Source organism: Equus przewalskii, chromosome 13 (genome assembly GCF_037783145.1).
Source record: "Equus przewalskii isolate Varuska chromosome 13, EquPr2, whole genome shotgun sequence".
NCBI classification, from domain to species: Eukaryota; Metazoa; Chordata; class Mammalia; order Perissodactyla; family Equidae; genus Equus; species Equus przewalskii.
This window is the reverse complement of record NC_091843.1, coordinates 36,651,725-36,665,612: the sequence shown is the minus strand read 5'-3', so window position 1 is coordinate 36,665,612 and position 13,888 is coordinate 36,651,725. Positions and strand designations below refer to the sequence as shown.

Genomic DNA, 13,888 nt, shown 5'->3' with positions numbered 1-13,888 from the left:
TGAAAAGTTTTGCGGGGTTTTTTCTTTAAGAGATATCTAAATAGGGATGTATAGTCAAATTACTGGGTTGTAAAGTCACATGAAACAGTTCCTCCCTGTGTGATTATGTCACTAATTCTATAGACAGATTTAACTGTTTCATTTTGCTCTCGATTTTACATTTTAATTGAGTTTTTGAATTATATAAAATATTGGCATGACTGTGAAGTCCCTCTTCCTATGGTAATCTTTATCTTTCATTTTTAAAAATATAAGCACATATACACGCTTAATAGCAGTTATTCATACTTTTCTCTACCTTTTTTTTCATTTAACAATATATCCTAGGATATATCACAATAGAAATATTTTATATTATACAGAAATATTCTTCAATCTTTTCTACAACTGTATAGTATTCAATGGAATAAATCATACAACTCATTCAATCTGTTCCCTATTTTTCCCTACAGAAAAGGATTCCTGTCTTATGCTATTACAAACAGTGCTATAATGAATAACCTTGAGTATACATACGTCTTTTCATATTTTTATCCATGTATTTTAAAAGATTTTTTTTCCCCCAAAGGCTCCCAGTACACAGTTGTATATTCTTCGTTGTGGGTCCTTCTAGTTGTGGCATGTGGGATGCCGCCTCAGCATGGTTTGATCAGCAGTGCCATGTCTGCACCCAGGATTCGAACCAACGAAACACTGGGCCACCTGCAGCGGAGCATGTGAACTTAACCACTTGGCCACGGGGCCGGCCCCTTATCAATGTATTTTAGAGGTAGAATTCTGGAAGTAGAAATAATATTTCAAAGGGTAAATACATGTGCAATTTTTCTAGATATTGCCAAATTTCATTCTGTAAGTGTTGTACCATTTCATAGTTCCACTAGCAATATATGAGAGCCTATTTCCCCACAGCTTCACAAATAGAATATGCTATCAAGTTTTGGATTTCTGTCAATCTGATAGGAGAAAAACTCAGTACAGTTTTTTTTTTAATAGACTTGATTTTCTAGAGCAGTTTTAGGTTCATAGAAAATTTGAGCAGAAAAGACAGTTTCCACATGCTCCCTGCACATAGGCATAGCCACCTCCACTATCAACATGGCACCAAAGCAATACATTTGTTATAACTGATGAACCTACATTGGCATGTCATCATCGCCCAAAGTCCACCTTAGGGTTCACTCTTGGTATGGTACTTTCTATGGGTTTGGACAAATGTATAATGATATAGAGCTACCATCACAGTATCATACAGTAGTTTCACTCCCCTATCTCAGTATAGTCTTAATTGATCTTTATCTTCTTATGAGTGAGACTGAGCATTTTTCATACGATTAAGCCATTTATATTTTCTTTATCCTGCGAACTGTGTGTGTCTAGCCCATTTTTCTACAAGGTTATTATTGTATTTATTCTCTATTTTTAGGTACTTATTATATACATTAGGAATAGTAATGCTACATCTGTGATATAAGTTGCAAACATTTTTTCCAGTTTATTACTTAAGACCATTTTAGACTAAATTCTCAGGTTGCAGATTTTTAAGCCACAAAACGAATATGACTTCCAGGCCAAATATACTCTAGGGCTGGCTTGAGTGAAGAATTTTCTGGAGAATTTTTCTCCCTTCCAATCAAAACAAAATTGCCTTAACATCTTCTTTTGAGTGGAAGATCATTTTTCTAGTTCTCCCTTTCATGGCTGTAGGCTTTGTCTCCTGTCCCCCAACTTACAAAGTCTTTTGAAACCTACAGCTCTTGGCCACCAGGGAACAGCAAATGTCCCCAGAACAGCTATAAGTTTCAGTGTTCCACATCTCTTAGGATTTGTACTTTCCACTATATTTCTCTTTAGGACTTCTCGCACTTTCTTGCACGGCCACCACATAAGAAAAATGATATTATTAATTTCTCCTTTAGTCATGCAAAGCAGTGGCCCTACAGTTTGTCAGCTGAATTGAGCATTTAAGGAAATGTTTAAATATTTAATCCAGTATCTTCATGTATGCTGAACCAAGAATGCTTCTTGGGAAATGTAAACCACCATTTGCTAAATACAGAAGTCTCCCAGTTCTGTTTTGTTTTGTTACTTATTGTTTAAATTTTAATTACAAATGTAACACATATTCATTGGAATAAAAATCAAACAAAATAGAAGAGAAAATAAAACGATCCTCTGCTCTTATTGGTTTCATTCTTCCCACTAGTTTTTGGTGATTTCAGCTTTTGTGTTAGACCATTTAGTTTGCACCATGAAATGCTCTAAGCAGCTACATGAAACTTATCCTCTATAAGGTACTGTGGGTACTACAGACTTGGGTACCAGAGTTTACTCTCAAGAAACTTTCAATTTTATTGGGGAAACAGAGGAAAGAACTGGCATACGCAGAGAATAAGATGTATCAAAGAGTCAACTTAAGAGTCCAGACAATAAATGCTAATAGAGTTAAAAGGAAAGTACTTTGTGGGGTGGAGTTATGCAGGGAAGAAATTAAGAAGGAGGTAGTCAACAATGAAAAAAATCTGAAGGCAGCCACACAGAGATGAGGAGGAGGCAGGGGTATATCACAGAGACAGATTAATTAAGCAAAGTAGTATGCTCCTCTCCAGAATGCAGTCTTGGTTTCTGCAGTACTTAGGGTGACTGGTCAGGCTTAGAGCTTATTTTCCATTTATCATTAATTGCCATTTGAAAAAAGAAATTAGACTTTGAATGCAGCTTTAAGACCTATGGCTATTCAATTGCCTGGGCCAATCCTGGTTAATATGCTAATCAATTTATCAAATACAAAATGGTTTGCGCACTCCCCTGTAACTGGAGGAGTGTGAAAAATTAGCTCCTGGAGTCAAGAACTCGGAACCAGTCCTAGGTGTCACATTTAAACTTTTATTCAAATGCTGGCATCTCTAATATCTGACCTCATTCCAATCTCTAACCTTCTTATTTTCTGGGCCTTCAGCCAGGGGGCTACATACTCATTTCCATGGCCTCAGATTTTAAAGGGTCAAGGAGTGGTATCTGAATCATACACTATTATGTCAATAATAATAAAGACAGCACTCTCCACTCAGCCTCCATATGCTATCTGGAAAATATTTCATTTCCTAGGTATCTGTTTACTCTTTTGTTTCCTCATTTATTCATTTAATAATTATTTTCTAGCACTCAATGCTGGGTCCAGCGCTATATACTAGGGAGACAGCAAGATTAAGATAGAAAACAAGAGGCTGCCCCAAACTCAGCAGAAGGAGGGAAAAATTAAAATTAGAGTAGAAATAAATGAAATTGAAACAAAAAAGACTGTAAAAAGGATCAATGAAACAAGGAGCTGGTTCTTTGAGAAGATACAGAAAATTGACAAACTCTTAGCTAGACTCACCAAGAAAAAAAGAGAGAAGGCTCAAACAAATAAAATTAGAAATGAAAGAGGAGAAATTACAATGGATACCACAGAAATACAAAAGATTATAAGAGAATATTATGAAAAACTATATGCCAACAAACTGGACAATCTAGAAGAAATGGATAAATTCTTCAACTCTTACAACCTCCCAAGACTGAATCAAGAAGAAATAGAGAATCTGAATAAACCAATCACAAGTAAAGAGGTTGAAACTGTTATCAAAAACCTCACCAAAAATAAAAGTCCAGGACCAGATGGCTTCTCAGGAGAATTCTAGCAAACATTCAAAGATTTATTACTCTTCTTCTCAAACTGTTCCAAAAAATTGAGGAAGACGGAAATATTCCTAACACATTCTATGAGGCCACCATCACCCTGATGCCAAAGCCAGATAAGGACAACACAAACAAGGAAAATTACAAGGCAATATCACTGATGAACATAGATGCAAAAATTCTGAACAAAATATTGGCAAATCAAATATAGCAATACATTAAAAAGATCATACACCACAATCAAGTGGGATTCATACCAAGGTCACAGGGATGATTCAACATCTGCAAATGAATCAATGTGATACACTACATTAACAAAATGAGGAATAAAAACCACATGATAATCTCCATAGATGTAGAGAAAGTATTTGACAAGATCCAACATCCATTCATGATAAAAAACACTCAATAAAATGGGTATAGAAGGAAAGTACCTCAACATGATAAAGGCCTTATATGACAAACCCAGCCAACATCATACTCACTGGGCAAAAACTGAAAGCCATCCCTCCGAGAAGAGGAACAAGACAAGGGTGTCCACTCTCACCACTCTTATTCAACATAGTACTAGAGGTTTGGCCAGAGCAATTAGGCAAGAAAAAGAAATAAAAGGAATCCAAACAGGCACAGAAGAAGTGAAACTCTTGCTGTTTGCAGACAACATGGTTTTATATATAGAAAACCCTAAAGAATCCATTGGAAAACTATTAGAAATAATCAACAACCATGGCAAAGTTGCAGGGTACAAAGTCAATTTACAAGAATCAGTAGCATTTCTATACTCAAATAACGAACTAACAGACAAGAACTCAAGAGCACAATCCCATTTACAGTCACAACAAAAAGAATAAAATATCTAGGAATAAATTTAACTGAGGAGGTGAAAGACCTATACAAAGAAAATTATAAAACATTACTGAAAGAAATCAATAATGACAACAAAATGGGAAGATATTCCATGCACATGGATTGGAAGAATAAACAGTTAAAACATCCATACTACCTAAGGCAATCTACAGATTCAATGCAATCCCAATTAGAATCCCAATGACCTTCCTCACAGAAATAGAACAAAGAATCTTAAAATTCAAATGGGGCAACAAAGGACCCTGAATAACCAAAGCAATCCTGAAAAACAAGAACAAAGTTAGAGGTATCGCAATCCCTGACTTCAAAATATATTACAAAGCTATAGTAATCAAAACAGCATGGTACTGGTGCAAGAACAGACACATAGATCAATGGAACAGAACTGAAAGCCAAGAAAGAAAACCACACACCAACGGACAGCTAATCTTTGACAAAGGAGCCAAGAACATGCAATAAAGGAAAGCCTCTTCAGTAAATGGTGCTGGGAAAACTGGACAGCCACATGCAAAAGAATGAAAGTAGACCATCATCTTTCCCCATGCACAAAAATAGACTCAAAATGGACCAAACACTTGAAGGTAAGACCTTAAACCATGAAACTTCTGGAAGAAAATATAGGCAGTACACTCTTTAACATCATACTTAAAAGGATCTTTTCAAATACTATGTCTACTCAGACAAGGGAAACAAAAGAAAAAATAAACAAATGGGACTTCCTCAGACTAAAGAGTTTCTGGAAGGCAAAAGAAATCAAGATCAAAATGAAAAAACAACCCACCAATTGGGAGAAAATATTTGCAAATCATATATCCAATAAGGGGTTAATCTCCATAACATATAAAGAACTCACACAAGTGAACTACAAAAAAAACAAACAATCCAATCAAAAAGTGGGCAGAAGATATGAACAGACATTTTTCCAAAGAAGATATACAGATGGCCAATAGGCACATGAAAAGATGCTCAACATCACTAATCATCAGGGAAATGCAAATCAAAACTAGACTTAGATATCATCTTATACCCGTTAGAACGGCTATAATCACCAAGACAAAAAAATAACAAATGTTGGAGATGTTGTGGAGAAAAGGGAACCCTCATCCACTGCTGGTGAGAATGCAAACTGGTGCGGCCACTAGGGAAACCAGTATGGAGATTTCTCAAAAAATTAAAAAAATACCATATGACCCAGCTATCTCACTACTGGGTATTCACCCAAAGAACTTGAAATCAATAATTCGAAAAGACTTATGCACCCCTATGTTCATTGCAACATTATTCACAATAGCCAAGATGTGTAAGCAATCCAAGTGGCCATCGACGGATGATTGCATAAAGATGTGGTATATATATACAATGGAATACTACTCAGCCATAAAAGAAGACAAAATTGTCCCATTCACAACCACATGGATAAACCTTGAGGGCATCATGTTAAGCAAAATAAGCCAGAGAGGGAAAGACAAACACCATATGATTTCACTCTTATATGGAATATAAACAAACTTATGGACAAAGAGAACAAATTAGTGGTTACTGGGGGCAGGGGAGGTGGAAGGTGGCCATAAGGGGTGAAGGGGCATACTTAAATGCTATATGACAAATAATAATGTACAACTGAAATCTCACTATGTTATAAGCTATTATGACCACAATAAAAAACAAAACAAAACAAAACAAGCGCCTCCCGCATGGACTAGTGGTTAAGTTCAGAGTGTTATGCTTTGGCAGCCCAGGTTCAGTTCCCGGGCAGGGCCCTACACCACTCATCCGTGGCCGTGCTGTAGTGGCAACCCACATACCAAATAGAGGAAGACTGGTATAGATGTTAGCTCATGGCAAATCTTCCTCAAGCAAAAAGAGGAAAAGTAGCACAGATGTTAGCTCGGGGCTAATCTTCCTCAGGAAAAAAAGAAAAGAAAAGAAAATGAATCCAATCCTCCTCATAGTGTCTAATAGGGGTTATCAAAAGTAAACAAGTAATCAAACAAATATATAATTGCAAATTGAGATGAATGCTATGAAGTAGCCAAGGGAATTTAAAAGACCCCAGAGATATTTTAGAAATTTTATTAATATGAGTATGTTTAGTTGCAAGTAAAAGAATAATGACTAACATTGGTTTTTAAAAAACAAAGACATTTAATCATCTCTCACAACAAAAGTCTGGAAGTAGATGATTTCAAAATCAGTACAGTAGCTAAACTATATCATAAAGGACCTAGCCTCCTTCTGCCTTTCTCCTGTTTTATGCTCCTCAGCATGTTGGCTTTTGTCCTTGTGCTTCTCACCTCACTGGTCTAAGCCAGCTGCTGTAGCTCCAAGACAACGGCAATCAAGGCAGGAAGAGGTAGGCAGGGTCTCCTTGCTATCTTTCTTTTTATAAGAGAGCAAAATCCTCCCAGAAGCCTTCCCAGCAAACATCTCTTTATGTTTCATTGGTCAGAACTGGGTCATATGCCCATCTCTAAATCAATCTACATCCAAGAATGGGATTACTAAGCTTGGTTTAGACTACTCATGTTTTATTTCCTAGCAGTTCTCACAATTGCCCATGAACAAGTGGTTTCACCTTTCTAAGCCTCACCTTTTTCATTTGTTAACTAGAAACAATAATAGATGTCCTCTGAATTTCATAAGATTAAGTGAATGCGAAATAACATAATATACAATAGGTCCTGTGAAAGTGCTTATAAAGCACCTGTCAACGATAGGGATGTAACATCATCATATATATTCCTTAAAATAGATTTAAAAAAGGGAAATAGTTGTTTAGTAGACAGTAACAGTGGAAATAAAAATCCATAGGATTCAGTCACCAACTAAATAACTAAATAGGGAGAAAGAAGACTCAAATATCACTCAAAAGTTTCAAGCTTGGGTAACTATGACAATCATACTGCCAAGAATAGATAAAAAGACAATGTGGGAAGAAAAATTTAGTTTGTGAGAGAGACAAAAATGAATTCCACTTTCTTCTTGAGACTGAGGTGCAATTAGACAGTCTGGTGGAAATGGAGGATGGGACCTGAGGAGAAAGGTCGGACTTCACAGACATTGGAGTCGTCCACAATGAGGCAGAATTTGAAACCATGGGAACAGACAGGATCACTGGCAGAGAAAATGAAGAGAGAAAAGGGAAAAGGTCAGAAAAATCTTGGTGAATAACTATAATTAGGAGATAGTAAGAAGATGATGTTGCCATTAAAGGAAAAAGAGAGGGAGTAATTAATTACAGGCATACAAGAAACAAGGGATAATCACAGGGCAGCAGAGAAGTAAAGTTTCCAAAGGAAAGTAGTGGTCAACATTGTTAACTGCTAAAGAAATGTCAATGATTCCAAAATACTCTTGAAAAATTTCAGTGATAGTAGGAACATAATGCTCACATGCACTTATCTGGATCCCTTTGTGTATACTCTTTAAGAAGTGTGGAAGAGAAGGAAAATATAGGTTGGCAGGTTGGAGGTGATGGATAAGTTAGTGCTGGGACAGGAGTCAGTGGATAGGTAGTTGAGACATTTGTGAACTAAGAGGAAGGAACCTAGAGAGAGAGAAGAGAATGAGGAGCACTGATGGTGAAGGGGAAAACAGGAAGAAGTGCAGAGGCTGGAGGTCACAATAAGGATAAAAACCGTGTTCAACAGGAGAGATGAAAATGGGAAGAGACAATGAAGATGGTCAGAGAACATGAGATGTTGGAAGAAATGAGTTTCAAGACATCTAGTGGACAACAGAAGTAAAGATAAAGATACATGGAGTTGAGAACATTGATCCCCAGCAAGCTCACAAAAGCCATTAGGAAAGACAGAGGAGAGAAGATGCAGATGATCACTGAAATTCACTGAGGATGACAGCAAAGAAGTCTGGAAATCAGAGACCAACAGATGGAGATGGGACACAGTGATACGGCACTGGCCAAATGGTTAAAAATGAACTGGTAAAACTTTAGCAGGAAGAGTACAGCTGAGGAAACTGGAGAGCCAATAAAGCATGGGATGAGGGGATGTAGGGTTGGGATTAAGGGAGATATTCATTTTATAAAGAGATATATGTAAGCTAAAATCTGCTAAGGAAGTACCAAGGAAGAGGCAAGGAGAGAGAGGATAGGACAGAATCCTGTTCCAGGGATCCACCATAACAGAACACAATCACACTGCGACGGATGACACATGTACATCCCTTTTTCATACTGGGCACAGGTCCATGATACCCCGCAAACTGTGGACAGTTCAAACAAAAGTGCAGCATACAAGGAGCACTTACAAGCCCATGTAACTGCACAGTAATTCATACATTTGCAGATCAGAATGTGAGTTATTAAAGATGGATATAGGACACCAAAAGTGACTGAGGTGGGGGCATGAGAACAGGAAAAGCCAGTGTTCCCTAAGGTAAGCACACCAGTTTCTTGATAATTTAGTTCCTGACAGTTAAAAGTTAAAGGAAACATATAGGGAGATAAGAGGAAAACAAAAGGAAACAGCCAGTTTGCTGCTAAGTAAAACCAAACCAGATTATAGAAGGCCACATGGCCTCTGAAATTCACAAGGCCTTTCTGAGACTTCCTTTACACAGAAACACAAATGGCTTGTCTGAGATTCCAGAGACTCCTGGTCGGTCAGACTAAAGACAGGTTATAGAAAGCCCATTGAAAACAACTGACTTGAAGAAGAAGAAAGGAGGTTAAAAAAAAAAAAAGAAAGAAAGAAACCATGAAAAGATGAAGTTATCAAAAGCATCAGTCTCCTATCTCTGCATATCTTATCCAAGAGCTTAACCTGCCTTACCCATGGGCAACAAACAGCAGAAAATAAGTGTGTGTGACCCATAAATAAGTGTGAATAATATTTAAATAAGGGAACAAACTATTTCAGTGGTCATGTAACATTCAGTGGCCACATCAATTACATTTATGTCAACTCTTTCTTCTTGATCTTGGAATAATTGCTTTACATTTAACACCAGGCAAGAGATCTCTTCATCCATAGAAATGGGTGTGGAAGCCTTATTGAGCAATTAACCCAGGCAAATAAACACCTTCATGAAGCAGCAAGATTAGCACCAAGAAATATAGGTGGTAAAATATAAGCATCTTAGAAGAGAAAATGAGGACAATAAAGGGTTGTACTGTGAAAAAAAAAAAAAAAAAAGAGTAAGAGTGAAAACTCAGTAAAAAGGACACATGATGAATATGATGATGTTACATCCCTATCGTTGACAGGTGCTTTATAAGCACTTTCACAGGACCTATTGTATATTATGTTATTTCACATTCACTTAATCTTATGAAATTCAGAGGACATCTATTATTGTTTCTAGTTAACAAATGAAAAAGGTGAGGCTTAGAAAGGTGAAACCACTTGTCCATGGGCAAACAGCCAGTAAATGATAGAGATTGGACTTGAACCTAGATTTTCTGATTCCAGGTACAGTGGCCTGCCTAGTCCTCTAAAATACCCAAATATCTGGACTGACTGAGCAATTTCTTGCCTATCAGCAGAAAACTAGAAGGAATGACTTCTAAATAATACCCCCAAATCCTGGGACTCCATGATTCCATTGTGTTCACTATCCCACAAATGCCCTCTTGACAAAGAGCAAGCTCATCCAATCACTCTGTGTGTGTGTGTGTGTGTGTGTGTGTGTGTGTGTGTGTGTGTGCGCGCGCGCGCACGCACGTGTGTTTGTATACCTGTATGCCAGGGGCAGGTAGGGAGCTTCAGAACCAATACTTAGGGCATCAAGAGTAAAGAATGAATATCAGACTAGAGCACTGAAACCTGCCTCTCTGCATAGAACTATTCTTACCTTCTATCAAATTCCTCTTTGAATAAAATATTGACAATTTCATGATGTTCAGGAGCCTGCTGCTGACTTCCAAAAGCTCTGGCGCCCTACCATGCTGTGACTGTAACTGCCCTCCAGTGAGCCATCAAAAGCCCGGCTAGAACATTTTGAATACAGCAGTTTGCTTCCCATCAAAACACTAAATTGCAATATTTTATATTTATCTCTATTTAAATTTTAGTGATGCTGCATAAATGTTAACATGGCCTAATGCTAATACAATCATAGAAAAGTCTTAATAACATCACATATTGGCACAGCCCCTGGGTGAGTTATGGCCTCCTAAGCAGGCCGAATGCATGCTTCTTGTCACTTAGTTAGTCCCCTTTAACTAACATGTGACATCAAGATGCTACACAGTTTCCCGCAAGAAATGCCTTTCCATAAGCAAGGGACATCTAGGATCATTTGTTCATATTGAAAGTGGAAAGAAAGTGCTTGGGATTGCAGAAAAGATTTCCAAAAACGGTTTGGGGAGAGAGGTTAATAATGTTTGATTTAGTTCTTTTATGGCTTGAAAAACAAAAAGTGAGCCTCAGTAAGTTTTCAAGCCCCTAAAGCCTTATTAGGATAAGACCTTGAACTTCTTCAGGGCTGAAATCATAGCTACCAATGACAAACTCACAGATTCTCCACCTTTCCAGTGGATGCATAGGCAGAGATTTCCCTGGGCTTCCAGGGAGACTGTCTGGCTCTGGTAGGTGAGACCAGCGGAGGTAGAGTGCCTTGGAGGCCACAGCCTTGACTGTCAACAACACAACCACATGACAACCAGGGCTTAAAGATCAAGGCAGGTTAATGATAAAGGAAACAAAGGCCTGCAGTGCTCTCAGCCTCTCCTCATGGAACAATTATGGCCTTCCCAGCTTAGCCCCTCAATTTGCTAAGAAAAGATACTGAAGCCTTTCAGAAAGAGAGGGCATTAGACTGAAATTCTAATTAAATAAAGATAAGCACAGATGAAAGGCAAAGGGAATCTTTTCAAAATAAAACCTCCAACGGTAAAAATGTTCAGAATAGACTTTCTCCTACAACATCACAATCCCTGCATCCAAGCAAGACAACCCCTAATAGCCACCACCCATGCCCTTGCAGCAAGAATCAGAACATCGGTTCCTGTTTTAGAGGAACAAATGGTCCTAGGAGCAGATTTTCAAAAGCAGAAGGAACTACAGCTCCATTCAACCAACTGCAGTTTGAAGACATCTGGACTTTCTTAGGATGAGTATAATGATGTAGTGCCTACATATCCTTCTGCATCAACTCTTTGGAGACGCTGTCTCCCCATTCCTCTTGCCTGATCAGTCTTCTAGCACAAGTCAGACTAACTGAAATTTAAATAACTCCCAATCCAGAAAGCATGATAACATGACTGCATGTTGATTGGTTCCAGGCAACTAATGGAAGACACATTCCCCTCAAAAGGCCCTCCTTGGTCAGGTTCATCATTTATTCATCAATAGATGTATCTTTACTGCCCAACGGATCAACTCTTGGAATTCATTCACCTCCTTCTCAATTATCTATGGTTAGTCTAACTTTTTATTTGCTTTGAATAAAACAGAGAATATGACCTAAAATATGCTTTCAAATGTCCATACATATAAGATGGGAGGAACAAAGAATCACAGATAATGACAACACAAGTCAAAATTCTTATCTACCTGGAGTAAGGGCAGAATCAAATTCTTACTCTAGTTTCATTGGGATTACATTGAAATGTGGATAGGGATGTGCATGAACTCAAGTGTAACCTTCTACCAAGTCAATCAGGTCAAGAGCAAAGCTAGACTTTACCTGAAGGGCCCAAACGATTCTGGCCAATGGGTTGTCCATCCACGCTGCTTACCTGGAAAAGGCAGCCCCCAGCACAAATGCTGCATACTCCTTTACCAGGGGCTCTGTGCTGTTCAGCCCATTGATCACGACTTGAAGGCCACCGAAGGAAAACAGGTCCTGTGCATTATCCATCTGCAACAAAGGTACCGCTTAGTAAATATAGTACAGCCATCAAGGAAAGAAGAGTTCTTCTTATGGCTTTTCTTTTGGTGACTATTCAAAACCAAACTAAAACGTCAAGTAAAAAGCAACAGTGGCTTTTCTGACTAGCTAGGAAAGGATTTGTAAAAACTAAGTTTTTAAGTAATCTTAAATTGGAGAATTCCTAATTCATCTAACATGATTTATGAGTACCTGCATGGGAACCGGCAGAAATGGCACCTAGCTATTGCTTATGCCAAACATGTCCTGGAAAATTCTAATACCATAATGAGTCATAAAGCTTACTCCTAATGTACAAGCTGTTAACATAAAGATGTGGCGTCATCAGCATTACTAAATACTGCCATGCTTCCTGTTGATGTCCTGCCCCACTGGGGGCAGTGGAGGCAGCAGACATTTAAAGAAAAACCTTATTTTTAATTAGAAGTCAGGAATACAAAAGGAACCTGTTACGGGTTGGGGGGCTAGAAGAGTGCTAGGAGAGGAATAACAATAGTACCCTTCTCTTCCCTCTTCCTCGCTACATACAGAATAAGGTTGACTGAATCTTAGAACATTCATGATAAAATCTGCAGAGAAGTCTCTCTCAAACGGTTTAGTCTAGGCTTGTGCTATTGGCTAGTGGCTATTATTGGACAGTGCAGAACATTTCCATCATCACATAAAGTTCTATCAGACGGCACTGGTGTAGCCTATCATTTAAAGTCCATAGCCCCAAGTCCGGACTCTCTCTTTTATTCTATAGGGGATCTCATCCCCCAAGTTTCATTAGTATCCTGGAACAAGAAAACTCAACTTCCTCAGAAAGGTCACTGGATCCTGTTATCCCTATGCAGTAGCTACAGTCTCCCTTGAAAATATCTTTGTTGCAACAAAGGCTGCCTCTTGCCTACCTGCTGATCCCCCTCTACAAATCATCAGGAAGCTAGAGCCCAACAACAAGGTGACTGCTACCCATCCTTTTTTCTCCAGACACCACCGAGCCCTTTCCTACCTGACTGTGTCCTTCCAAACTGGAAGAGGGCTCTAACAGAAAAACTGAGTTTGAAGGACTATATTTGACTCTACCTATGTTTTTGGGTTGGCCTAGCCTGTTTATGTCACTTAGAAGGTCATTCTTATACATTCTGATATAATCTCCTCAAGAGGAGAGGTTTTTGTCCATCTGTCTGTCTGTCTGTTGTCTGTCTGTCCACTGTTGTAGGTCCAGTGACTAGAATAGTGCTAAGCATATAATCAGACGCTCAATAAATAATCATCAAATCAGTGAATGAATTTGATCACATAAAAATGTTACTGAAATAAACTCCACTGTAAGTAAAAAAGGCAATCTAGGGTATCTGTGCCAACAAAATGGATGGGTCCCTGATACCACAGACCTGAAGGGATGGCCAATCCAGGGTCGTGAAATAAGAATGGAGTCTGTTCTGCCATCAGGGCCCCAAACCAGGGCTGGGGTTTTTCTGCCCCAATCTGTCCTTATGAAAAGGGA

At 38.4% G+C, this 13,888-nt stretch overlaps 1 protein-coding gene across 9 annotated transcripts in view; it reads right to left on the bottom strand.

The window, feature by feature from the left end:
* SIL1 (SIL1 nucleotide exchange factor) overlaps nucleotides 1-13,888 on the bottom strand; it is a 254,164-nt gene that overhangs the window by 51,746 nt on the left and 188,530 nt on the right. For all 9 annotated transcript variants that reach the window (XM_070570772.1, XM_070570774.1, XM_070570775.1 and 6 more), the window contains one exon: nucleotides 12,245-12,366. In XM_070570772.1, coding sequence (XP_070426873.1) covers nucleotides 12,245-12,366 — 122 coding nt within the window. The remainder of the gene's footprint in view (nucleotides 1-12,244; nucleotides 12,367-13,888) is intronic.